This window comes from Micropterus salmoides, unplaced genomic scaffold (genome assembly GCF_014851395.1).
Source record: "Micropterus salmoides isolate LMB-PRFRI ecotype aquatic unplaced genomic scaffold, ASM1485139v1 Ms_hic_scaffold_11, whole genome shotgun sequence".
Taxonomy (NCBI): domain Eukaryota; kingdom Metazoa; phylum Chordata; class Actinopteri; order Centrarchiformes; family Centrarchidae; genus Micropterus; species Micropterus salmoides.
In genome coordinates, this window is record NW_024040152.1 from 3,293,931 (window position 1) to 3,320,738 (window position 26,808).

The 26,808-nt window shown below is 40.3% G+C and overlaps 2 protein-coding genes across 5 annotated transcripts; one reads left to right on the plus strand and one right to left on the minus strand.

Annotated features, from left to right (window-relative positions):
- Positions 1-491: 491 nt before the first annotated feature.
- Positions 492-25,399, plus strand: LOC119896960 (C-type lectin domain family 10 member A-like). Of its 2 annotated transcripts, none has more exons than XM_038710427.1 (8): positions 492-640; positions 2,880-2,957; positions 3,840-3,917; positions 4,846-4,971; positions 5,974-6,528; positions 6,628-6,791; positions 6,927-7,030; positions 7,107-8,776. In XM_038710427.1, exons 1-8 carry the CDS (start codon positions 574-576, stop codon positions 7,231-7,233), a joined length of 1,299 nt encoding a protein of 432 aa, XP_038566355.1. In that variant the 5' UTR covers positions 492-573; the 3' UTR covers positions 7,234-8,776. The 2 variants fall into 2 exon arrangements, with proteins under 2 accessions (XP_038566355.1, XP_038566354.1); XM_038710426.1 differs by lacking the exons at positions 6,927-7,030; positions 7,107-8,776 and adding exons at positions 23,479-23,591; positions 23,668-25,399 and having other exon boundaries at positions 494-640.
- LOC119896962 (nestin-like) lies at positions 21,249-26,687 on the minus strand. Of its 3 annotated transcripts, none has more exons than XM_038710433.1 (4): positions 26,101-26,687; positions 25,540-25,664; positions 25,407-25,443; positions 21,249-23,282 (listed from the first exon to the last, which is right to left on the minus strand). In XM_038710433.1, the coding sequence occupies exons 1-3, from the start codon at positions 26,518-26,520 to the stop codon at positions 25,407-25,409; spliced, it is 582 nt and encodes a 193-aa protein (XP_038566361.1). In that variant the 5' UTR covers positions 26,521-26,687; the 3' UTR covers positions 21,249-23,282. The 3 variants fall into 3 exon arrangements, with proteins under 3 accessions (XP_038566361.1, XP_038566362.1, XP_038566360.1); XM_038710434.1 differs by lacking the exon at positions 21,249-23,282 and adding an exon at positions 23,500-23,584 and having other exon boundaries at positions 26,182-26,687; XM_038710432.1 differs by lacking the exon at positions 21,249-23,282 and adding an exon at positions 23,500-23,584.
- Between the last annotated feature and the right edge of the window lie 121 nt (positions 26,688-26,808).

Consider the following 26,808-nt stretch of genomic DNA (forward strand, 5'->3'; position numbering starts at 1 on the left):
TCATGAATATTCATTTTAGTAGCATTGGGGACGGCAGAGATATCATTCCCTGGACCAGGATGGAGGGTGGATTTTCTTCCTTATGCTCTTCATTTAGGTAAAAAAACAAAAACAAATTGGCAACGTCAGACTTGTTGCAGACACTAATTGCCACACAGAGAAGTCCAGTCAGTCAAGCTTGAAAACGATTCTATCACCACTGTGGGTGAGTTGATTTGGTTATTGTGTGAATTGTGCTTCCTGACACTGCACCACGAAAGACCCAAAGTTAAAGATTAACAAACCTCTCAGTGTATGCACATTGTTTGGAGTATAGCCTGTTATTAGTTGTTAATACAAGAGCACGCTGTAAACTGTTTAAAGTTCATATCCAGCCACTAAAAGATGCAAATTTCTTTTAAACCAAAAGCAGAACTTTTGGTTGAAAAGAAATTTGCATCTTGTTGTTCATTTCAAGGCCGTGAGTGACAGACTCAGCTAAACAGAGGAAACAACCAGTTCTCTTAAGAGGATGTTCGAATGTTCGCTGTTTGTATAACGAGTCAGATAGAACTCAACAGAAGGACCTGAACGATGGCCGAGGGGGAAGTCAACTATGCCTCAGTTATTTTCAAAACTAACAAGCTTTTCCCACCTGAAGGTATGTTTAGTTTTAAATTTTAATTTTCTCTGTCTTTGTTCAAACATTTCTACAGACGGTGCTTAGGGGCGTTATGTGGCAGCACCATGTTCATCATGTCGTCCAGCCACTGGTCTGTCTGGGCCCCAACAGGCCCAGCTAACATGTTGCTGGATCTGTATGTGATCATCCTCATATGCAGTGGTAAACCAGTACCCTTAAAGTGATACCGATACCAATAGAGTACTTCATTCAATACCTTGCGTAAAATGTCACCTGTTGAAGCCATAGAAGTTGATGGGTATTTTTTTATTTTATTGTTATGGACAAGCAATGTGATCTGTTTTCTGTCCTTTTTTATTGGTTGAAATAACTGGAAATTTGCATCAGATCGCTCCTCATCCTACAGGTTGTCCACACACAGATGACTGCGTGACAGAAAGGACTGCAGCTTGGGAGTTTGTTTTTTATGAATTTGAACGACAGAGGAGGAATGAAATAGTTTCCACTGTGAGTGGTGAAAAAAGTCATTTAAGTTAAGTTGTTAATACGTTTGTTGAAAGTCAACCACAGAGAACGGTTTTGTTAAATTTGGATCAATCTTGAAGAACTGAATTGAAAGATCTCTGCGACGGCTTTTTCCTTTAGTGGTGAGTCGCAGGGGTGTTTCCAGGCTCTTGAAACACTGGGGGTTAGCCCAGAAATCACCTGATAATTTTTCTGCACCAATTTATTGAGGAGATGTTTTGATTTATATAAAAGGAAACACAAAATTCAGGTGAAATGTGATGATTCAAATATGTATGTATAATATAAGGCAGTAAGGCTCTCAGGCATTCTTTATTGCTGTCAGATATATTTCTCCTGTGGATCAACTTTAATTGATTTACAGGTGTAATAAAATCGCAATCCAATGAGCATAAAGTCACGATATTTTAACTAAATTCACCTGGCCCTCGGCTGTGTATTAGCCTGCGTTCTTGTTCTGCCGATATGGTGATAGGCTGTCCCCTTCAGACCATCTAATGAGACGAGCGCAGAAGTTTTGATACTACTGGGTAATGGGGTATTTCGGTCTGTAAGTGATATTTCTTGTGCTAAACATGAAACCTCTGCTTGTCATTTACCACTTGGGTAAAAAGAAGTTGATGTATCCAGAGAAAGTATCAGCAGAATGACATTTTGGAAAAGCTGTTTTTTAAACTGTGGTTGATTGTGGTGAGGACTGCACAATATGAAAAATGTTCTCTATAAATGTTAAACTATTAAAAACGATTGTGTCATCTGCACTGAGAATTTTACATTCAAATTTGAATCTTCTTACCAAATGGAATCCTGTGGCCCTTTTCAGTTATATGTCACTGATGTTTAACTGCAGTTACCATTTCCTAAACTCAGAGTGTTTGTTTGAAAATGTAAAATGATGTAATGTTGGAATTACCAGATAACTAACATTACATTTTTATGATGGAGTTATATATCTAATCTGCTGTTCCAAAACATGTAAATGTCATATTGAACATATTGGATGTAAATCGATGGGTTTCAGTTTGCTTTTTGTATTTCCAGTTTATTTAACGACGCAGCTACCTAAAATCAGAGAGTACTGAAGTAGTTATTTTAAAAGCTTTTCCCCATAAAATGCAGTTTCCCCATTTGTATATACGGAAGAGGATACTGGCCACATGTAAATGCTCCGTATTTGTATAGCGCCTTTCTAGTCTTTTCAACCACTCAAAGCGCTTTTACACTACATATGCATTCACCATCATTCATTCATTGAGCCTAAGTGCTCAAACAGAAACTAACATTCACACACATTCATACACTGGTGGAACAGCCACCAGAGGCAATTCAGGGTTCAGTATGTTGACCAAGGACACGTCGACACGCAGCCTGGAGGAGCCGGGGATTGAACCGCCGACCTTTCGATTAATAGGCAACCCGCTCTACCCCTATATGTGAAAAGTGTTTTTGAGTTCTGAATTCTGACTCAGAATTCTGAGAATAAAATCACATTTGTCCCTGACCCTCTTCCGTACATCTATGATCCGCTAACTCTCCGAGAGTTGGTTCATCTTGTGTTTTAGCTGCCCTGAGAGGGTCTACAGAATACAGTTCTTGGGAAAACACTGAATTACTTTTTATTCTAAAAGAAACTGGAACAAAAGCAAACATCACCGGGTTTGATTTCAAATCCAATAAGCCTTTAAAATATGAAAACTTTACAGTAATTAACCACGAGATTTGTGTTTTTCAGCTAAAAAGGAGGAGGAAACTGTGTACAATGAAGTCAAGGTGCAAAGCAAAACAACCGAAAAGACTGCTGACACAAACGGTAAGTTGTAAAGAAATTTTTTACACAAGATTCAGTATTTCTAGTAATACTGCTATTACTGCTACGAATACTACCACTACTTTATCATTATTACAACCATTAAAAGGGAACTCGCGCACCTCGCGGGACATTCGGATCATTTATCACCATTGATGAACCACACAAAGAATATTATATTCTTTTTAAATAGACCCACGAGGAACCGCGACGTGCATGCAGTTGTCAGCAGCACGGCACACACGCAAAACTCTGCACAAGACCGGTGAATGGCCGGCCGGCAGAGCAGAGAGGAAATTACCAACAATAAGCCTCAGTTTATCTGTAACGTTAGTATTAGCCTATTAGACTCCAAATGGACCGCATGTTCTCACTAATGATGAAGACAGGTTGAAGAGAGGCAGCTCATACAGAAATTATTCAGGGCATATTACTGTGGGATCACTGTCACACACTTTTTAATGGACTTACTGAACATACAAAGTAGAAGTATGGCATTTTTAACAGCTGCTAACCTGTTAATCAGATAAAATGCATGACGGTGAATAATATTCTGAGGAAAAACTCTACATTTCTGAGATTAAAGTTGTAAATTTAGAAAATATTTTGGCAGACCCAAAGCTGAGTGGACAATTTTATTATTATATTATAGACAAATGAGTCTGGCTAAGTTAGGGGGAGTGTTTGTAGGCTTTGTCCACAGTACTGACACACAGCCCAGGAGATAGAACACGTAACTTTGTTCAGTGTCTTAATCTGTTGGCTTTGCGTGTATGATTTTTGTGAATGCTCTGATTAATTAATAAAAGAAAAGAAATAATGTTTTCTCTGTGGTGGCAGTTTAGCTTCAACAGCTAGCACCTCATGTGTTTTTTAACCTTTCAGCTGAAAAGGAGGATCAAACTGTGTACGATAATGTGAAGGAGCAAAGCGAAACAAGCAAACAGACTGCTGACATAAACTGTAAGTTGTGAAGAAAACTTTGCACAACATTCAGTATTACTGTAATGTTTCTAGTAATAGGCCTACTGCTAATACTGCTTTAACTATGATCACTACTTTACCATTACTACCATTTAAAGGGTACCCAGTCATGAGGAGTAGCTACTGCTCAGCTTGTGAAACAGCAGTCTGCTCTGTCAATAACCTGATGATGCCATCAGTTATAACCACCATTAATCAAGTGAGAACATTCGAAGCGGGTGGTTTTAACTTTATAACTAACTAAGCCTTACAAACTGGGGGTTGTGGAGTTAAATAAGACATCAGCCTTTCCCAGGCATTGACGCTCTTGTGAAAAGATCCCTTTAAATTGAATCCTGGGAAGAGTGGGATCCAGTGTTTATGGGGTTTAATCCATATTGAGACATTTATATCACAAGATTTTCTTTTATTAATCTGCGTTTCCCCAAGACAAGTGTTCAACTTCAATATTCATTTTACAACTAATAATACTACATAAATACTGCTGTTACTACCACAAATACTTATATTCTAATCAATGATCTTAGCACACTGAAAAAAAGCAATTTCTCATCTTGAAACAACAATCAGGTGCCCATGTGAATACTGAAACATGTTTTCCTGCCTGTAATCATTCCTCCTGTTAATACTGACCATTAAGAGATCCTTTTGTAATGTGCTTTGAATGTAAGAGATGGGAGACAAAATGTACAACCTTAGTTCTGTGTAGAAATGTGTTCAAAAGTTTATCTAAAGCAAATTTGTGCCTTTAGCAGTCTGAGTTAGTCAAATCAAGTGGGTAATTTCCTGTCTCTAACTGACTTTTTAATATAAACAGAGGGATTTTTGTAATGAAAATACTGTAACTTTGAAAGATCTCTTCTTCATAACTCAGACTGGTTATATTTACAGTATATGTGTTGTTTAGTCTCAGCAGGACTTTTGCCAGAGATGAAAACAAACAGCAGAGGTCGCTGCTATCAGCAGGTGGCTTGTTGTTTGGGGATTCTTTGTGTCATTTTGCTGTTGAGCATCATAGCAGTCTGTGTCTACAGTAAGTATACAAAACAGGTAGTCTATGCAGTACCTCAGACTCAGACATGAGGCAGAACTTGAAGAATAACAGCACCAGTTTTCCTCTGTAACATTACTAAAACCGTAACCAGAGGATCTATTAACAGGTTGTTTTACAAAACATGTCTGTCAGTAATTGTTTTCTAAATCTGTTAGGAACAAAGTTCATTTCTGGACACGCTAATCAATTTAGAAATGTATGCAGAAAATAATTATTAAGACTGTTCTTGTTTATGCGCTTTTTATTTTCAACAATGTGCAACCATTTAGTCCAAGATCTGCCCATTGTAATGTACAGAGCAGCATCCGGACAAATATTAAAACCACCTGCTTTTGGGTTTGTCAGCATCAAAGACAAATTTGGATGGGTGGTCGCAGCATCAGTGGAAAATACAGACATGTATGCATAAAAGGGAAGTCTGCATTTTTCTTATTGTCAACATATCTCATGATCAGCCCCAAACCAACAGTGAATTGATCCTACAAACAAATATATCTGTGTATCACAGCCTGATATCTTATTCTGCTGTGCCAATTACATCAACTATTAAAAACACTTCAGTGAGCCACACTGTTGCACTGGGACATGTTCCTTCACAACAATGATCTTTTGAGTCAGTCCCACAGACATCGTCCTGCTGCCATAAAGCTACAGCACAAAATTGGCAGCTGAAAAAAATTGCCCAACAAATCCACTATTCACTGTTTGATTAATTATTCCTTACAATTACAGTGCCTAGATGTCAAATATTTAAGGCTTCAGCAGGAACCAAAAGGCTTGGGAAACATGGAAAACATTGATTGTTTGTTATATTATTTTCATGGGGTCTGTTCATTTCATAAATTAGAGAAACATAATGAGAGCCTACAAATCCCAAAAGGCTGAAAAACCTTAAGTTAAAAAAGTTTCCCAAAGTGGAAAAATGACAAAGACAAAATTTCATTATTACTATCACATAAGAAGAACATTTTCCATTTGCAGTTACTACATTAAGTCATGAAAGAGAAAATGAAAACCTGAGGAGGGAACACAACAATCTGACAGTCCAGTTGGAGAACCTGACACAAGCCTATACTGTCTTAAAAAGCAACATCACAAACCTGTCTGCAGAAAACCAGAACGTCACATCACAAAACACCAAGCTGTCTGCAGAAAACCAGAACCTGACATCACAAAACACCAAGCTGTCTGCAGAAAACCAGAACCTGACATCACAAAACACCAAGCTGTCTGCAGAAAACCAGAACCTGACATCACAAAACACCAAGCTGTCTGCAGAAAACCAGAACCTGACATCACAAAACACCAAGCTGTCTGCAGAAAACCAGAACCTGACATCACAAAACACCAAGCTGTCTGCAGAAAACCAGAACGTCACATCACAAAACAGGCAGCTAGAGACACGGAACCAGGAGCTCCAGACAGAGAGGAACAACGTGACAGAACAAATACTGAACATGGAGAAAAAGTGGAATGAGTTCAACGTCAGTCGAGCTCAGTGGAGCATTGATGCCTACTGCCCAAAAGAAAACCAAAGTATGTTCAGATCCCATAATTAAGAGTAAAAATAATCAATAATAATAATAATATCACAATGCAGTAATGATGTTTATTGGTTTGTCTCTGTTGTTTCAGACAGACAGTGTAAACCTTGTCAGGATGGCTGGTTACCCTCCCAGTCCAGCTGCTATGCGATTAATGACCCTGATGTTTCTGGTCAGAAAACCTGGGAAGAAGCTCGAGAAAACTGCAGAGGAAAGATTTCAGATCTGGTTGTTATAGTTGATCAAACAGAGAAGGTAATGAGAACACTGAACATTTTTATGAAATTAAAATGTATTGACTGTTGGTCTGAACACACTGAGTCTGTAGGCCACAGTGTGTTAATTTAAGTATAGTGTTTAAATATCTGATAACTGTCTCTCTGTTGTCAGACATTCATTGAAACTAAGAGTTGGAGCCCCGGTGGATACTGGATTGGTCTGAGAGCTGAAGATGGGAAATGGAAGTGGGTCGATGGAAGTGTTCTGACTGAAAAGTAAGAGACACATTCATAAACATTTTGAAGCATAAAATCTATCAGCCTGCATCTAAACATCATGTTCATCCCTCAGCTCCTGGATACAACAACCTGCTACCAACGGTCAGTGTGTAATTTCTGTCCAGACAGAAGGATGGAAATCAGTGAGCTGTGGTGCCAGAAACAGATGGATCTGCAAAAAGAAGGCTTTATCTCTTTAAACACTGCAGTCATACTTGAGAAGGTTACTGGGGACTCTGTAAAGATTCATTACATGGAAGATGATATCAACTGCCTTGTTCTTTTCTTTTCTTTTATAGCAAAGATGAAAAAATTTAATCAAAGTGAGTAATTTTTCAAACATGTGTCTGTGTGTCACTGCAAAAAAACAGACACTAATGATACGAGCAGTTAGATCTTGGACTATATTGGCACTGTAAGTCTGACTGACACCAGCATTTAGGAAAATACAGTCACTGACCTAAAGAGGAACTAAACTGTTTAATATTAATAACTCTGAATTTGCTTTTCTTCTGCTTTGTTAGAGATGTAGTGTTTATGATTTGTGTATCAGCAGATTGATGAAAGGGACCAACAAGACTGCTCAGTTTCCTGTTTGTCACAGTTTACGTTGTTGCTACTGATTGGCCAAAAGGGGGCGCTGCAGTACTTGTTCTCAAGAGGGTCTGGTTGTTATTTGTATTCTGATATGACCACTGACAGGTGAAGTTAACTACACTCAGTATCTACTTTACATTACATTTGCTCATTTAGCCGATGCTTTTATCCAAAGCTACTTACAATTGCTGTATATGTCAGAGGTCGCACGCCTCTGGAGCAACTAGGGGTTTAGTGTCTTGCTCAGGGACACATTGGTGGATGTGTCACAGTGGGGAGTTGAACCCAGGTCTCTCACACCAAAGGCATATGTCTTATTCACTGCGCCATCTTTTACTTACATGCATGGTTTGTGTCGCTTTCCTGGGAACACATGGCACCAGATGCACTATGGGAAGAAGGCCTGTCGATGGAGGCAGTGTGATGTTTTGACCAATGTCCTGCTGGGAATCCTTGGGTCTTGCCATCTTGTAATGTGGATGTTACTTTGCCATGTACCACCTACCTAAACATTGTTGCAGACCATGTACACCCTTTCATAGAAAAGGTTTCCCTGATGGCAGTGGCCTCTTTCAGCAGGATAATGTGCCCTGCCATAAAAGGAAAAATGCTTCAGGAACGGTTTGAGGATCACAACAAGTTCAAGGTGTTGAGTTGGCTTCCAACTTTCCCAAATCTCAATCCAAATTGAGCATCTCTGGGATGTGCTGGACAAATAAGCCCAGTCATAGAGGCCCCACCTCGCATCTTACAGGACTTGAAGCATCTGTTTTTTCACGTCAAGGACCCCCAAACTGATGCAAATTAGACCACGCACACCCATTTGATAAGATTTTGCCCATCTGATTTTGGTGTTTAGATGTTTTAGTACAGAAAAAGTCCATGACCAAAATTGTCACATGTTCTGTCACTGTGTTGGATGGAATAATAGTGAAAATAAAAGATTTCCCTTTTTGCTGGGGACCCCATGGAAACCCCTCAAGGACCCCTAAGGGTCCCCGGACCCCACTGGCCCAAACCAATCATAACATAAACAATTGTACGAGGCCAGTCAGAAACAAAAAAGTCCAAAGAGAACTCCTACAGCCTAGGAAAAATACATTGATTACAATGTACACACCTGGACATCTTTCTGGTGTCCAGAAAGCAAACAGCACAAAATAAACACATTTTCAGTAATTTCTACTAGATATATTCTTCTGTTTTCTATAGTCTATAAAGAAAACATAGTTCAATTCAATTCAATTCAATTCAATTTTATTTATATAGCGCCAAATCACAACAACAGTTATCTCACAGCGCTTTTCATAAAAGAGCAGGTCTAGACCATACTCTGTGATGATATTTACAGAAGCCCAACAGTTCCCACCAAGAGCAGCACTAGGCGACAGAGGCAAGGAAAAACTTCCTTTTAAGAGGCAGAAACCTCGAGCAGAACCATGGCTCAGGGTGGGCGGCCATCTGCCTCGACCGGTTGGGGTGAGAGAGAGAGAGAGAGAGAGAGAAAAGAGAGAGAGAAAGAGAGTGAAAGAGAGAGAGAGAGAGAAAGAGAGTGAAAGAGAGAGAGAGAGAAAGAGAGAGAGAGAGAGAGAGAGAGGGATGTAAGGAGAGAGAGAGGGGAGGGAGGCAGCCTACACAATATACACACAGAGGTACAGACAGCGAAGGTGATGTTGCTATAAACTAAATGAAAAATGGTACAGATATTTATAATAGTGTTAATGGTAACCATCATAATGTTAATGATTATAATAACAATAATAACAATAAGACTAGCAACAATAGTCGTTGCAGCAGAGGGTGTCGAGCAGGAACACGGGGGCAGCAGGCGACCCGCAGCCACAGATCCAGACTCCACAGCTCCAGAGCCAGAAAACCTGCAGGAAGTGATAGGAGGAGAGAGGAGAGGGACGAGAAAGCACAAGACTACCAGAAAGGGGAGAAGTTGTGTTAGTAACATGCAATAATGGGATAAGGTTGCATACAGAGGGAGAGAAAGTAGAGAAGAGAGGAGCTCAGTGCATCATAGGAAATCCCCCGGCAGTCTAGGCCTATAGCAGCATAACTAAGGGATGGTTCAGGACTAACCTGAGCCAGCCCTAACTATAAGCTTTATCAAAGAGGAAAGTCTTAAGCCTACTCTTAAATGTGGAGATGGTGTCTGCCTCCTGAACCCAAACTGGAACCTGGTTCCACAGGAGAGGAGCTTGATAGCTGAACGCTCTGGCTCCTAGTCTACTTTTGGAGACTCTAGGAACCACAAGTAACCCTGCATTCTGGGAGCGCAGTGCTCTGGTGGGGTAGTAAGGTACTATGAGCTCTTTAAGATAAGATGGTGCCTGACCATTAAGAGCTTTGTAGGTAAGAAGAATGATTTTAAATTATATTCTGGATTTTACTGGAAGCCAATGCAAAGAAGCTAAAACAGGAGAAATGTGATCTCTTTTCCTGGTTCCTGTCAGAACACGTGCTGCAGCATTCTGGATCAGCTGAAGAGTCTTAATGGACTTTTTCAAGCAGCCTGATAATAAGGAATTGCAGTAATCCAGCCTAGAAGTAACAAATGCATGGACTAGTTTTTCTGCATCATTTTTAGACAGGATGTTCCTGATTTTCGCAATATTACGACGTTAGTTTTAGTTGTAGCTCCTGGCAGAGATTCAGCTGCGCACCGGAGCCGTTGCCATTGTTACTACCAGTGGATCGCTTGTCTGTCGGTCCTCATTTTTCAACATGAAATAATTTTAATAAATTTACCAAGATCAAGTTTGAGGAAGGCCTGCTCCAGCGGTGTTGCTGAATGACTGAACCTGGCCTCAATGATGAATCACATTTTAAAACCTCCTCTGCTTCTGATAATGAGACAATACAATATATGAGACAAGCAATATAAACGCTGATATAAAGTTCTGCTTTTTTGTACTTATTGAAATGCCTTTTTTATCAAAAGGCAGTATGTCAAGGTTTAATTTTCCCTAAAAGTTGTCTAAGAATATATTTGGGGAAACACTTCTGCAGTTTGGCATGTAGAAGAAAACTGAAAGATTCTGAATATAAAAGCCTATAACCCTATAAGAGCCTATTAGCAGATTGAGTGTGAAAATATTGCAGCAGCTTTTCATAACACATGACATTCAAGAATTATTCATGAGCTGTACTACTCTATTTCTTTTTAAACTTTATGTAACCAGGCAGTGAATAGATATTCACCAGCTGTGTAATCCTGCTGTTCATCAACAAAGTGTCTGACAACAAAGACCGCCTGTTACTGCGAGCGTTTTTCCCGCAACCACCACACAGCCAAAGGACTCCGGATAACCCATCGACCTGCTCGAGAAGTCGTGTGGCGTGCTAAGCCACGGAGGCCCTGACCACACGAACAAGCCAAGCTGACAGTGAGCCTTTGCTAGACGGTGGAAAACTGACAACACGCAGTAAGACTAAAACCCTGCATTCTGTGGTCAGTTGATGTCCATTATTAGCTTTTAATCCTTCAGCCTAAAACGCCTAGCCAAATTTAACTTAGTTATGAGCATATAACTTGCCTTCCTTAGTTCTCTTACTGTGAAATTCTTTCCACAATAGACCAACTAAATTCACCTTAAACTCTGTTACTCTCATTGATTTCCTTCTGGTTGTTAATCATTATTGTTGTTTGTCTTTGATATATTTAACTTCACTGTGTGTTCACTTTAGTTAGTTAATAAATTGTACCGTTTAAATCCAAGTCACTGGACGGAGGATTCACAACTTTGATATGAGACTGACTGATTGATTAAACTGACTCAAAATGATTAGCAATTGTTGACTAACTGATTACTAGTGAATAATTGTGTAATTATTAAAGCTATACCCAAGGAGTCCTAAAGCCTCGGGCAGACAGCAAATTTTAGGTGGTGCCCCAAACGAGTGCTAAATAATAATATTTCCCAATATTATTATTCATAACTTTATTACCAGTAAGTAGTTTGCTACATGACCATAAAGAAACAGGAGACGTACCAGTCGGTGTATAACTGGCAGTACATCCACTGTCTATGCAAAGTTAAACTAACAACTTCTAGTTAGAAAAAGTATGAAACTGTGTCGGAAGTTGCATCAGTCAAGTGTGAAAACAACAGGTTCTCATATGAGGACGCTCTGTGGTTTAAAAACAGTGGTTATTCTCCTTCAACAAGTCAGAACTCAACAGAAAGACTGTAGTGATGGCGAAGGAGGAGGTCAACTGTGCTTCAGTTGTATTCAAAACTAACAAGCTTTTCCCATCTGAAGGTAAGTTCAGTTTTTTGAATACTTTATATTTTTTAAATCAAGAAAAAGGATATTTTAAAATGCATCACTTTATTGGTATGGATCAGATACTGTGTCCTATCCCTTCTATTAAATTGGTCAACTGTTGAGAGTTATTGTGTCATCTGAAATGAGAAATTTACTTTCAAATTTGAATCCTTTTACCAACTGTAATCCACTGGAATTGCCTTTTTTAATTATATGTCAATGATGTTTAACTACAGTTACCATTTCCTAAAACTGATTGTTTTAATCTGCAGCTCCAAAACGAAAGCAGTGATATATTAACCGTAGTTCTTTAGCACAGGCGGAACCCTCTAGTCACACCCAATCACACACAAGTACTCGCCCACTAACTCTTGAATCGTGCATGTAGCCGACCAATAGGATGTTGCTACCGATACGTGTACCGTATATATAGCAGTGTCCTCACTGCCTCAGCATCCAATAGGGTTGGGTATCATTTAAAATTTTACGATACCAGTACCAAAATCAGTACGCTTAAAGTGATACCGATACCCATTGAGTGTTTCATTCGATACCTTGCATAAAATGCCACCTGTTAGTAGTTGATTGGTAGCCTATTATTATTTGTATTGTTGTTTTGGACAAGCAATGTGATCTATTTTATTTTTTCTTGTTTCAAATACCTGCTACATAAAAAGTATTGGGAAATTGTATCATCGCTCCTCATCCTAATTAGGTCATCCTCACTGGTAGTATTAGCCTATAAGGGGAAAGACTACAGCTTGGGAGTTTTTTACATTTGAATGAAAGAGGAATGAAATAGTGTAGTGACCAAATAAGTTGATGGAAACGAATTTAAGGTATTTTTTTGATACGTGTGTTGAAAGTAAACAACGGAAAATGATTTTGTTAACTTTTGATCAATAAAGATCTCCGCAAGTGCTGTTTCCATTAGTGGTGAGACACAAACCTCCAAAAAGATGACAGAAGTATAAAACAAGAAAGCAGTCTGTTTAAACTCTACACTAAAGACTCAAACAGAGGAAAGGAGAGGCTGTACGTCCAGCCGATCAAACCAACTACACCTGAAGCAGCTTCAGCCAGAGGCTCCGTGAGTAAAATCAGCTGATCGCTGCTGCGCCACAAAAGTGTTTAATTGATGTGATGGAACGCAGCAATGAATCAGTGGCAGGTGATGTGAATTGCAAATAAAAATGTACAGAGAAGTGTTAAATGAACAAAAGATGAAACCAACAGAAAGCCAAGCTTGTGGTGATAAACTTGCAACAGTGACGAACATGCCTGAGACCGCAGCCGAAGGTGAGCGGCTGTTAAAATCACGCATGGACTCGGCGCCTGCAGGCCTTTTTTAAACAGTTTATGGTGCAGGCATAAAGGAGAAAAAAGGCGTGCTCTTCTCTTTCTTTCGGTGTGTCGCTTGCGTGTTTTTTTGCCGTGATCTGGTTACAAAAAGTATGCATAGGTATCGATTGAAGTACTGGTTTGACTGGAGGCGTTTCGATTCTACTCGATACCGAGCTGCTTCGGTAGATACCATAAAGGTACCGAATAGCGATACCCATCCCTAGCATCCGACCACCCCTTCTGAGGATAGTAATCAAAACACATTATGCCTTAATATCTGGTTTCTGTCCCGCCTGAAACTGTTCGAAGTGGTTGCGGATTGTTGGAACTACTGAGAGCTGCATGGAGCACGTGATTGCGTGCCGGCGAGATCAAAGAGTGTCGTAACTCTCTTATTTAAAGGGCTCTGGTTGTGATCGTGCGCGCGGGAAGGTTAATTTTTGTGCGTGTGGAATAACATGATTTGCTCGTGAGCATGTTTTACACGCTCACAACCTATGACTAAAAATATACACCGTAAGCATGATATTTGTTTATCAACCAAGATGTTAAAAACATGGGATGAAGGATGACATTGTGAATGTTTAAGGGTTCCTTTGGTTCTACACTTTAAATCAGGGGTATTCAATTAAAATTCTAAGAGGTCCAGTTAGAGAAAACTTCGTCAAGCAAAGGTCTGCAACATCACAATGATGATAACTTGTGCATGTGTTGTGTGAAGAAGACCATTTAATGTTCAACTTCAGGCAGTGTTGGGGAGTAACTAGTTACATGCAATTTAGTCAAGTCATTTAATTACAAAATAAATGTAAGTGTTATCAGTTACAGTTAGGCCTACTGGAACAATATGTAATTAAATCACAATTACTTATGAAATTATTTTTGATTACATTGGGGGTTACATCTGAATACTTTCTGTAAAAAGCTCAGCTATATGTTGAATAATATTCATTTTGTTGCTTTGTGTGTTTTTTATGTGGACATGTCTTCCTTTGCCATTTCCGGCTACAGTTGTTTAGTAAGGTTTGATGCTGTTCTGATACTTTGGATTTGTTCTCATGTTTTAATCTGCAGCGCCACCCCTCGGCCAGTTAAACTGCCTCTCACTTTTTAACATGGTTAACATTTGAAAACAAAACATTTATGGCAGCATCAAATATGGGGAAAATAGACTGCTCAAAAAATAAAGGGAACACTAAAATAACACATCCTAGATCCGAATGAATGAAATAATTAAATACTCCTTTCTTTACATAGTTGAATGTGCTGACAACAAAATCACACAAAAATTATCAATGGAAATCAAATTTATCAACCAATGGAGGTCTGGATTTGGAGTCACACTCCAAATCAAAGTGGAAAACCACACTACAGGCCGATCCAACTGTGATGTAATGTCCTCAAAACAAGTCAAAATGAGGCTCAGTAGTGTGTGTGGCCTCCATGTGCCTGTATGACCTCCCTACAACGCCTGGGCATGGTCCTGATGAGGTGGCGGATGGTCTCCTGAGGGATCTCCTCCCAGACCTGGACTGAAGCCAGTGGCGAATTTGCCAATCTTGGTGTTCTCTGGCAAATGCCAAACGTCCTGCACGGTGTTGGGCTGTAAGCACAACCCCCACCTGTGGACGTCGGGCCCTCGTACCACCCTCATGGAGTCTGTTTCTGACCGTTTGAGCAGACACATGCACGTTTGTGGCCTGCTGGAGGTCATTTTGCAGGGCTCTGGCAGTGCTCCTCCTGCTCCTCCTTGCACAAAGGCGGAGGTAGCGGTCCTGCTGCTGGGTTGTTGCCCTCCTACGGCCTCCTCCACGTCTCCTGATGTACCGGCCTGTCTCCTGGTAGCGCCTCCATGCTCTGGACACTACGCTGACAGACACAGCAAACCTTCTTGCCACAGCTCGCATTGATGTGCCATCCTGGATGAGCTGCACTACCTGAGCCACTTGTGTGGGTTGTAGACTCCGTCTCATGCTACCACTAGAGTGAAAGCACCGCCAGTGTTCAAAAGTGACCAAAACATCAGCCAGGAAGCACAGGAACTGAGAAGTGGTCTGTGGTCACCACCTGCAGAACCACTCCTTTACTGGGGGTGTCTTGCTAATTGCCTATAATTTCCACCTGTTGTCTATTCCATTTGCACAACAGCATGTGAAACTGATTGTCAATCAGTGTTGCTTCCTATGTGGACAGTTTGATTTCACAGGAGTGTGACTGACTTGGAGTTACATTGTGTTGTTTAAGTGTTCCCTTTATTTTTTTGAGCAGTGTATATATTATCCCATTTAACAAATTAAGGATGGGAGGCTGTGATGGCTCTGATATCCATAATGCAACAATGTAGCATCATTTCATGGCCTGTAGGCTGGTCAATGAAATTCCAAATATTACCAGTTATATTTTTGATGTTATGGCTATAGTCTATTAAAACATAAATGCAAAATCAAATTCAATGTAATATTTAAATAGGGAAACCCCACAATTAATTGAGTTTTTGCAGCCTAATAAAAGACAAGGTCCAAAGCTAACAAAGTTTCTGGAAGGAAAGGCCATTGCAGATTTCATCCACTAGATGGAGCCATAGCCTTTGTAATGAGCTACAAATACACTAGAATAACTTTTAATTAGCAGATTATATAGACTATTAACTGAACTAAACATAATAAAACCTTGTTCAGAACATTTTGACATCGTATTAATGTTGTATGTGATTTTTACAGGCCCTTATCTTGTCAGAATAGGCCTTGTGCTGAATGTTTAATCATGTGACGTGTATGCGGGCATGGCGGTATGTTTGGTTTGTGAGATTGAGTGTGATGTACTTTTAGTGTATAAATGAGTTCAAAGCAGACCAACAGAAACAGTGATAGCTGCCATTAACTTGGCCAAGTTGTCTCTACACTTTCCTTGAAGCATCTAGTTTCGGAGTCCATTCAGTCCTTTGGCTGAACAATTGCTGCTACTGATGTTCATGAAAAGTTTTTGTATGAGCAAATGTATACTTATTTGGGATAGTTTATGCTATTGCAAAGGTATTAGCAACATTTTTGAGGTTGTACATAATGATGTGCTCCTCCAGGGCAACAGCGACATCCACAATTTCTTTTGCCAGCAACTCTCGCCAACTTCCAACTTCCTCTGTAAAAATGAGAAGGCATGAAACTGTTATGCCTCAAGGAGGTCATTGAACCCTGGTCAAAACCGTTTAAAGATCCTTTTTATTTTACAACCGTAAACGTTTTGGGATTGGGAGGGGAATATATTGAACATATTTCTAGATATTTTATACGCTTCCTTTTGGTTTGATTTACAAAAGAACCTTTTAAAATGTTCGACAAAGACATACTAACAAAGCTAAAGTACAGTTTTTTTTAAAGTACAAAATTCTCAGCTGACATAACATATAATTAAGTTGATTAATATCTTGGATAAATAGGATATCCATATAATAATATTGCTTAAAAGATTACCCTCCTTTTATATTTTTGTGTAAAATGTATTCTTGTACTTTCAAGTATTTTTACAGCAACACTTTTAATGACAAAAATGCTGGAACATGTTGGCATTTACTCCTTGTATTGAAAACAATCTGCTTCCACACTCCAGTCCAGCTGGTGGACGTAATGCATCTCTTGGCTAGTTAAATAAAAAAGAAGAAGTAGTTTGTGCGAAAAAATTCAAGCCTGACGACGACGAGCTCATCAACGACTTTGAGTACTGGCGACGGAGTAGCCCATCCACACGTAGCTGTCACACGACGGTCTCCTTTGGTAGGTTATCCGTGGCATTATCCACACCCCATAGTCTGGATTCACCTGCTATTAAAAAAGATCACTATTTCATCGCTGCCGCTGGTCAACTTTAAAATTAACAGCAGGCAAAAACAGCCTTCGGTGCTACAGATGGCCAATCCGCTATCGTTCAATCTCCACAGCGTCTTCTTGTTTACAGTGTAGTCGGTCAGTAATGTGCAGGACAATAGGCTAGACAGACTAGTGTCAAAGTGTCAAATTGCAATTTGTTTGTTATTTCAGATGCATTTTGACAAGACTACAATTTTTCAACACGCCAAAGTGGGAGTGACTGTGTGACCCCCCACGTCGGAAATCCACCCGCATGACACCACTTCTCTAGGACTTAACTGTCCCATCAAAAGCTTTACATCACTCTAATTAAAGGCTTGCAAGTGTCTGGCTTTTTGTAGTTCAATATTAGTACTAGCACAATATTTACTGCTGGTGATTTGTACATGCAAGTCTGCATACAGGATGCAGTTCACTATTAAAAATAAATTAAATTGCCCTTCATGATGGGAAAAATAAAGTCTGTATCTATAGATGTCATTTAACGGCCATAATTCAATCTAAAAGAACCTATCAAATTGGATTATTTTAATATAGTCTGTAACTTACATGCAGGCTGAGGTAAGCTGCTGTCCAGCATCCAGTACAGACAGGAAGGTGTTTTTTTATTTTAATTATTTCATAATAGAATAGAATCCAGAATAGAATTTAAAATCATTCTTCTTACCTACAAAGCTCTTAATGGTCAGGCACCATCTTATCTTAAAGAGCTCATAGTACCTTACTACCCCACCAGAGCACTGCGCTCCCAGAATGCAGGGTTACTTGTGGTTCCTAGAGTCTCCAAAAGTAGACTAGGAGCCAGAGCGTTCAGCTATCAAGCTCCTCTCCTGTGGAACCAGGTTCCAGTTTGGGTTCAGGAGGCAGACACCATCTCCACATTTAAGAGTAGGCTTAAGACTTTCTACTAACACAACTTCTCCCCTTTCTGGTTGTCTTGTGCTTTCTCTTCCCTCTCCTCTCTCCTCCTATCACTTCCAGCAGGTTTGCTGGCTCTGGAGCTGTGGAGTCTGGATCTGTGGTTGCGGGTCACCTGCTGCCCCCGTGTTCCTGCTCGACACCCTCTGCTGCAACGACTATTGTTACTAGTCCTATTGTTATTATTGTTATTATAATCATTAACATTATGACTGTTACCATTAACACTACTATAAATATCTGTACCATTTTTCATTTAATCTATAGCAACATCACCTTTACTGTCTGTACCTCTGTGTGTGTATATTGTGTAGGCTGCCTCCCTCCCCTCTCTCTCTCTCTCTCTCTCTCTCCCCCCTTCACCCCCAACCGGTCGAGGCAGATGGCCGCCCACCCTGAGCCATGGTTCTGCTCGAGGTTTCTGCCTCTTAAAAGGAAGTTTTTCCTTGCCTCTGTCTCCTAGTGCTGCTCTTGGTGGGAATTATTGGGCTTCTGTAAATAACATCATAGAGTACAGTCTAGACCTGCTCTCTATGAAAAGCGCTGAGATAACTGTTGTTGTGATTTGGCGCTATATAAATAAAATTGAATTGAATTGAATTGAATAATGATCATTATGTGAGAAAATAGTTTGTGTTTGAATTTCTGTCATTAAGAAATATTTCATTGTCTTTTTTGTTAAGGTAAAAAGAGACAGAGAGACAGAGAAATCCCCACAGACTCCCTGGCATTAACACAATGTTGCTCCCCTTCTTCACTGGGACAGGGAGGCTACAGTTATGGGGAGACTGGGCTGCTGCTGACTCATCTGTTGTTAGTCTGCTGAAAGGGGCAGGGACAATGATTTAATATGAATATCTTGCTAAACGTTTCCCTGCACTGATTAAATGTTGAGGAAATGTAGGCTAACACCTGTCTTCTTAACCTTTATTTAACTAGGAAAGTCACATTGAGGTTAAAACCTCTTTTACAAGTGAGTCTGCAGCTAGCTAGCTTATTTCACTGTGGACATTAAGCCAACAGGTTAACACCACTCACAGACTAAAGGCTGCCCACCTGTCTTGGGGAAAAACTGGATTACAGTTTGACATCCTTTAATTTGTCTTTCCAATCATTCCTTTTTGGAAAACCAGATTTTGGTTTACTAGGCAACATCATGATCACTGTGTTTCATCTACTGACTGCATCTAAACACTGTCACTGATTCAGTTCAATTCAATTCAATTTTATTTATATAGCGCCAAATCACAACAACAGTTTTCTCACAGCATTTTTCATAAAAGAGCAGGTCTAGACCGTACTCTGTGATGTTATTTACAGAAGCCCTACAGTTCCCACCAAGAGCAGCACTAGGCGACAGAGGCAAGGAAAAACTTCCTTTTAAGAGGCAGAAACCTCGAGCAGAACCATGGCTCAGGGTGGGCGGCCATCTGCCTCGACCGGTTGGGGTGAGGGTGAGGGTGAGAGAGAGAGAGAGAGAGAGAGGGAGGGGGGGGGGGGGAGGAGGGAGGGAGGGGGGGGGGGGGGGAGATGTGAGGGAGAGGGAGAGAGAGGGAGAGGGAGGGGGGGGAGATGTGAGGGAGAGATGTGAGGAGAGATGTAAGGAGAGAGAGAGAGGGAGATGTAAGGAGAGAGAGAGGGGAGGGAGGCAGCCTACACAATATACACACAGAGGTACAGACAGTAAAGGTGATGTTGCTATAGACTAAATGAAAAATGGTACAGATATTTATAGTAGTGTTAATGGTAACAATCGTAATGTTAATGATTATAACAACAACAATAAGACTAGCAACAATAGTCGTTGCAGCAGAGGGTGTCGAGCAGGAACACGGGGGCAGCAGGTGACCCGCAACCACAGATCCAGACTCCACAGCTCCAGAGCCAGAAACACCTGCAGGAAGTGATAGGAGGAGAGAGGAGAGGGACGAGAAAGCACAAGACTACCAGAAAGGGGAGAAGTTGTGTTAGTAACATGCAATAATGGGATGAGGTTGCATACAGAGGGAGAGAAAGTAGAGAAGAGAGGAGCTCAGTGCATCATGGGAAATCCCCCGGCAGTCTAGGCCTATAGCAGCATAACTAAGGGATGGTTCAGGACTCACCTGAGCCAGCCCTAACTATAAGCTTTATCAAAGAGGAAAGTCTTAAGCCTACTCTTAAATGTGGAGATGGTGTCTGCCTCCTGAACCCAAACTGGAACCTGGTTCCACAGGAGAGGAGCTTGATAGCTGAACGCTCTGGCTCCTAGTCTACTTTTGGAGACTCTAGGAACCACAAGTAACCCTGCATTCTGGGAGCGCAGTGCTCTGGTGGGGTAGTAAGATACTATGAGCTCTTTAAGATAAGATGGTGCCTGACCATTAAGAGCTTTGTAGGTAAGAAGAATGATTTTAAATTATATTCTGGATTTTACTGGAAGCCAATGCAAAGAAGCTAAAACAGGAGAAATATGATCTCTTTTCCTGGTTCCTGTCAGAACACGAGCTGCAGCATTCTGAATCAGCTGAAGAGTCTTAATGGACTTTTTCGAGCAGCCTGATAATAAGGAATTGCAGTAATCCAGCCTAGAAGTAACAAATGCATGGACTAGTTTTTCTGCATCATTTTTAGACAGCATGTTCCTGATTTTCACAATATTACGTAGGTAAAAAAAGGCGGTACTTGAAATGATGAGTGCACTAAGGCAGGACCAAACCATTTCGTGCAGATACAGGGGGGTGGTCGGCCAATATGAAGGTTTAGTTTTTGGTCAATGGGGATTTTTAACTTTTACTGCCAAAAACAAGTAAAAACAAAGAGATCATTCATTTTAATATTATATTTGAATATATTTATACTCACTGATGATGGTTTATATCATGTATAATATAAAATAATTTGATATTAGTTTGTAATTATTCTTTGGGCCCCCTGTCAGTCAGGGGCCCTTGGAATTGTCCTAACTTTTCCCCCCTATATGGCGCCCATGGGTGATACTGTCAAGACCTAAAAGCAGAAGTACACTAAAGACCAAATGCCTTTGAAACAACAGTAACTATTGCAGCTTGAGACTTTCCTTAAACCCTCACACAGGACTGCAGCCGGATTTTAAACATTTATTCAGGATGAACAGAAAACCGCTGAAGGCAACAGGTAATTAAAATAATTCTACTGTTCAAGCATCTGCAGGTAAGACAAGGTTTTGTCTGCTTCTGATTCACTCGAGAACCACCTGAGTTTTTATTTATATTTATTGGGTTTTTCAGAATGAATACACTGCATACACGTCTTCATATCAACATTAAAAAATCACAATTCTTAAGTACAAACATTACATCTTTCTGTCTATACAATAATCAATTTCAGATACTCAGCTAACATCCTAGGTGACTCAAGAAATGTGATTAGTTGTCCCCATATTTTAAAATAACGTTTTCCATGGCTAGGCAGTGAGAAAGGCTATTTAACCAATGTCCCACCTTAGGTGCCTCCGTGCTCTTCTAGGTGATTGTAACACAGTGCTTAGTCTGTAGTGAGTATCTTTTTGCACCTGACAGTCTTAACTCGGGTGGGAATAGTCGAAGGATGAATATCAGAGGACAGCCAAGCTATTTCATTTTTGAGATAATCTCAGATATAGTTTGTGTGATCTTTCCACAATTCTTTCAAAGGCAGTGGAATAATGTGCCCTTTTCTAGACCAAATTTAGAACCCAATTCCATCCTTTTGCATTAGGATTGTTCCACTCTGCGCAGGGAAAAATAAGATTTAATATATGTTTTTAAATTGAGGAACTCTTGTTTTTGTTTGTCTAATGGGTCATCAGATTCAGCAGAAAGATAATTGATCATGATAAAAAGTCACTGTTGAAATGTTCATGAACGGTGCAGCAGCGTGAGAAGATGTTTGAAAAACAGTGTGGGCATAAAAGCTTTGACGAGGAGGCTTCCTCTTACAACTCAGCATTAGCTGCTAGTCAAACAACAACTCTGTCACAACTTCAAAGCAGAACTAAAAGCCACACACTTTCTGTGAAATATAAAACTGGCACACTAAACTTATTTAAACATTTCCCTTTCAGCCCTCATATAGGTCTGCTGCTTAATGTTCTTTTTCAGAATGAACAAAAAAACTCAGAAACTGTTTTTTTATCTGCCAGTGGGATACTTTCTAATATGCTGAAACATGCAGATTCTCAACTTCCTCTGGTGCTTTGCATGGCTGCCAGCAGTTACTTTTACAATGTTTAAATTGATTATAAAATACATATTTAGAATCATGATTTTTTTCTCCCCAGTGTGCTCAACATATTCTTCTCTTGATCTCTTCTGTTATTCTTCTGCATGTAACATTCAATTTTAGCATTAGCATGTTTGATCTGCCTTCACTCCGTCTTTTCCAGCAGTGGCAGTGTGCTGGGTGATTCTGTCAGTGATCATGGCCCTTCGTATCTACTGTGAGTACCTTCTATGTTAAGTTATGTTATGTCAGTTCAAACACAAACACACACACTCTGTGCTGAGCTGCAGAGGAGTGATGGGAACACAAAGAGGAAGATTAGAGACATGTGAACCTATCCTCAGTACAGCGCTTAATAAAACAGGGTTACACAGTCAGAGAGGACAGACAGATGCAAATTAAATCAAGCAATTTAAAATGATATAAAGTTAAAAAATAAGATTCCACAACAATGAGACAATAAAAAGGGGCATATACTGTAGGATGAGATAGAAGTGGACAGATGCACTAAAATTAATAACACTTTTTGTAAAGGCATGTCTTGAGAAGTGATTTAAAAGATGACTTTTATGATCATGTAAGCACTTCTTTAACAGTTTTTGTATAAAATGTGTTATTTAAATAAGCTTTTCCTATCACTGTCTGTTACTGTAGTTACCTCTGTCATTTCTGAACACAACGCCAAGCTGACTGCAGAAAACCAGAACCTGAAATCACAAAACGCCAAGCTGTCTGCAGAAAACCAGAACGAGATGATGGAGAATGAGCTCAACGTCAGTCGAGCTCAGTGGAGCATTGATGCCTACTGCCCAAAACCACAAAACCAAAGTATGTTCAGATCCTGTTATTAATGTAAAAAAAAATAAAATAACATAATGCAGTAACAATATTTATTGGTTTGTCTCTGTTGTTTCAGACAGACAGTGTAAAGCTTGTCAGGATGGCTGGTTACACTCCCAGTCCAGCTGCTATGGGATTCATGACCCTGATGTTTCTGGTCAGAAAACCTGGGAAGAAGCTCGAGAAAACTGCAGAGGAAAGATTTCAGATTTGGTTGTTATAGCTGATCAAACGGAGAAGGTAATCTTCAGTAAACTGAACATTTTTCAATCTATAAATTGAATATGTATTCTCTGTAGGTCTGAACACACTGAGTCTGTAGGCCGCAGTGTGTTAATTTAAGTATAGTGTTTAAATATCTGATAACTCTCTCTCTGTTGTCAGACATTCATCAATGATAAAAGTTGGGGCAGTTCAGGAACCAAGGGATACTGGATTGGTCTGAGAGCTGAAGATGGGAAATGGAAGTGGGTCGATGGAAGTGTTCTGACTGAAAAGTAAGAGACACATTCATAAACATTTTGAAGCATAAAATCTATCAGCCTGCATCTAAACATCATGTTCTTCCCTCAGCTCCTGGATACAACAACCTGCTACCAACGGTCAGTGTGTAATTTCTGTCCAGAGAGAAGGATGGAAATCAGTGAGCTGTGGTGCCAGAAACAGATGGTTCTGCAAAAAGAAGGCTTTATCTCTTTAAACACTGCAGTCATACTTGAGAAGGTTACTGGGGACTCTGTAAAGATTCATTACATGGAAGATGATATCAACTGGATTATAAAAATTAAAGTATGAAGACTTCTACTACACAGATTATTTCTTTCAAAAACAATGCGTGTGTTTAAAAACAAAAGGGGTCGGTGTGTGTTTGTGTGTCACTGCAAAAAAAAAGACAGTCAGATCCAATGTGTACGTGCAGTTAGATGCTGGATTATATCGGTACTGTGAGACTGACTACTGACACCAGCATTTAGGAAAATACAGTCACTGACCTAAAGAGAAACCAAAGTGTTAATTATTAATAACTTGGATGTGCTTTTCTTCTTCTTTGTTAGAAATGTAGAGCTTATGATTTGTGTGTCAGCAGATGGATGAAAGGGAACAACAAGACCAGTTTCCTGAATGTGACATTTTACATTGTTTCTCCTGATTGGCCAACAGGTGCATTATTTGTTCTCAAGAGAATGTTCCAGTGTTTGGTTACTTTTTGTATTCTGGCGTATATAATATTTATACAAGTGATGGTTAAGTTGTGTCTCTTTGTTTTACTTGTTTCAAAGCAATCATTAGGTTGGGATAAATAATATGATATTGTAATATTTTGTGATAAGTTCTAATATTTTCTGTTCTGTTACTGTTGCACAGGTGCTTTCTTTCTTTCTTGCAGGTCAAACGTTGGCCTCTTTATGGCAGTTTGACTCTGAAATGATGCTGCATGTGTTAATGTTGCTGAGTTTGTGTTAAAAAGACAAAGACTGTACTTTGGTACACATTGTTTCTTCTCAGCTGTGACACTGAGGCTGTTCATGATGAGGATACATGAAACACATCACTGATTCCTCCTGTGTATAAAATAGCTTTTACATTTTTAGGAGGACAGTATGTTTTTCTCCTTAGTTAGATATAATATGTCAGATGTTTGATTTTAGTTTTGTAATATAGCAGGTAATCACTGGTATCTCTGGTGATGCTCTTGTTATTGTTATACTTTCATATCTTGAGTTACCCTGTGACTGCAAAACATTTGCTTACAACTTAGTTTTGTGAGGAACAGCTCTAACACACAGCTCCCCCTAAAATTTGTGTACATATAAAGAATCATGAGACAAATGTCTAATTAGTGAGCTAGTGAGGGATTGATAGGTGTATTTGTTTTTCAGACAGAGCCAGGCAAAGGGTTTCCACACTGTCTGCTGGCTAACACTGGCACATTTACAGTAATGTTGATTAATGTGTGTTGTCCTTATAAATAAATAAATGTCCTGTCTTAATGCTAAGCTCGGCTAAATGTATCCCATCTCCAGCTCTATCCTTCATACACAGACATTAGATTGATATCGACTGTCTCATCTTGTTCATTTTTAGAATACAAATACAGTGTGACCTTCTGGATGGAATCGTACATCTTTTCTTCGTATTGATCGGTGAATGATCGGCCCTGGATCAATATATGTAACTATAAATGTACAAGGGGGTAGAGATGGTGACTGCTTTGCTCAGGGACCTTGTCTTTACCTTGAAGTCAGTCTGTATAAGTATGTACTGTAAGTATATATAAGAGTATGTGACTTTCCCTCATACCCTCCTCTCACCTACTGCATGGTGGGATAGGCTCCAGACCACTTAACCCTGCAAAGCATAATCAGGTATAAAAAATCTATTAATGGTTGTTATCTCCATCCTCTATTGGTTTTCTTTATAAAAGCAGCTGACAGTGCAGCGTACCTGTGCGTTGCCACCTCCGGGCCCTGAGACATCTTCAGCTGCAGCAGGAGTTGGTTCTCCAGAGGGAGACAATCAGTCTGCTGGCCCAGCTCCTCTTTGTCTGCCTCAAGGCCCTCCAAGTGCTCCTGCCAAAACAGCAAGTGAAATAGGAAAAGAAAGTGGTTAAAAAAAAGATATGAGAAAGGTTTCTCACAGTGAAGTATCATGGGTAAAAACACACATTCTCTGTGCCACTGCCATTCTGTGGTTTGATCAAATGTTAAGAGAATAAAATCTAATTGTTCTGTAAAAAGTCTTTAAAGAATTGACCAGCCATGTCATTGACATGCAATAGAAGAAACACTAACTGCATTTTCTCCCACAAGTCATGCAGATGCTGATTATCAACTGTTCACCTTCCCCTGTGGTTTGTGACTTGTTTCTATTTTCACCATGTGACGCTACTAAAGAGACACCATACACTGTGAGAGATTGCACGTTTCACAAGAAACTGCATGTGAAGATTATTTTCACACGGTCGAAGTTCCCCAAATTACAACAGTTATTTTCACAATTTCTGACCTTCTCCCTCAGCCAGATCTGTGCCCTCTGTTCCTCCTCCAGCTCCTTCCTGCTTTGGTCCAGTTTTGTCTTGGCTTTTACCTGGTCCCGAGCCTCCCTCTGCCTCTGCAGGTCCAGGGCTTGGACCTCCTCGGTCAGCCTGCCGACCTCCAGCTCTGCGTGGACCCTGTCCCTCCAGGCTACATCCACCTCCAGCCTCGCCTTCCGCAGCTCTTCCTCCAGACCCTTCCTTCGTATTGAGGCTCCCTGATTGCTGCGTCTCAGACCGTGGAGCTCTTTTGCAAGCAGTGCATTTTCCTCTTCCAGGAGTTTGACCCGGCTCAGGTAGGTCTCCAGGCGTCTGTTCAGGTTCAGCATCTGGTGCTTCTCCTCACCCAGGTGGCTGTGATGAAAGGTTCTATGCAGACTGTGGAGCTCCATGTCTGTGGTAGAAAATAAAGAGATTTAGCAAAGCAAGGCGTCACTCAGAGGTAAAGTGATTATGATTTGGCAGCACACTGTATCCCCGTGTCCAGGCCTGAGTCAGTGTGTGCGGGGCTTTTCTCTGTGAGTGAGGCTCCTGTGGGGCTCTGGTAGTGTGACTGCCAGCAAGAGGCTTCCCTTTCATACTAAAGTTAATGAAGGGGCTGGGCACATGGGGAGGAGGGATGGAGAGGGAGGAGACTGAAGGCTGGAGAGGGAGGGGAGAGGAGATGAGGGTTGGAGTAG

Bases quoted from the DNA above. Each gene is read 5' to 3' on its own strand.
- LOC119896960 (XM_038710426.1), top strand. From the start codon at position 574: ATGGCCGAGGGGGAAGTCAACTATGCCTCAGTTATTTTCAAAACTAAC. The intron at 2,958-3,839 runs GTAAGTTGTAAA...TTAACCTTTCAG, and splicing joins AAAGACTGCTGACACAAACG to CTGAAAAGGAGGATCAAACT. The intron at 6,792-23,478 runs GTAATGAGAACA...CTCTGTTGTCAG, and splicing joins TAGTTGATCAAACAGAGAAG to ACATTCATCAATGATAAAAG.
- LOC119896962 (XM_038710433.1), bottom strand. From the start codon at position 26,520: ATGGAGCTCCACAGTCTGCATAGAACCTTTCATCACAGCCACCTGGGT. The intron at 25,665-26,100 runs GTCAGAAATTGT...CTGTTTTGGCAG, and splicing joins AGATCTGGCTGAGGGAGAAG to GAGCACTTGGAGGGCCTTGA. The intron at 25,444-25,539 runs GTACGCTGCACT...TATGCTTTGCAG, and splicing joins CCGGAGGTGGCAACGCACAG to GGTTAAGTGGTCTGGAGCCT.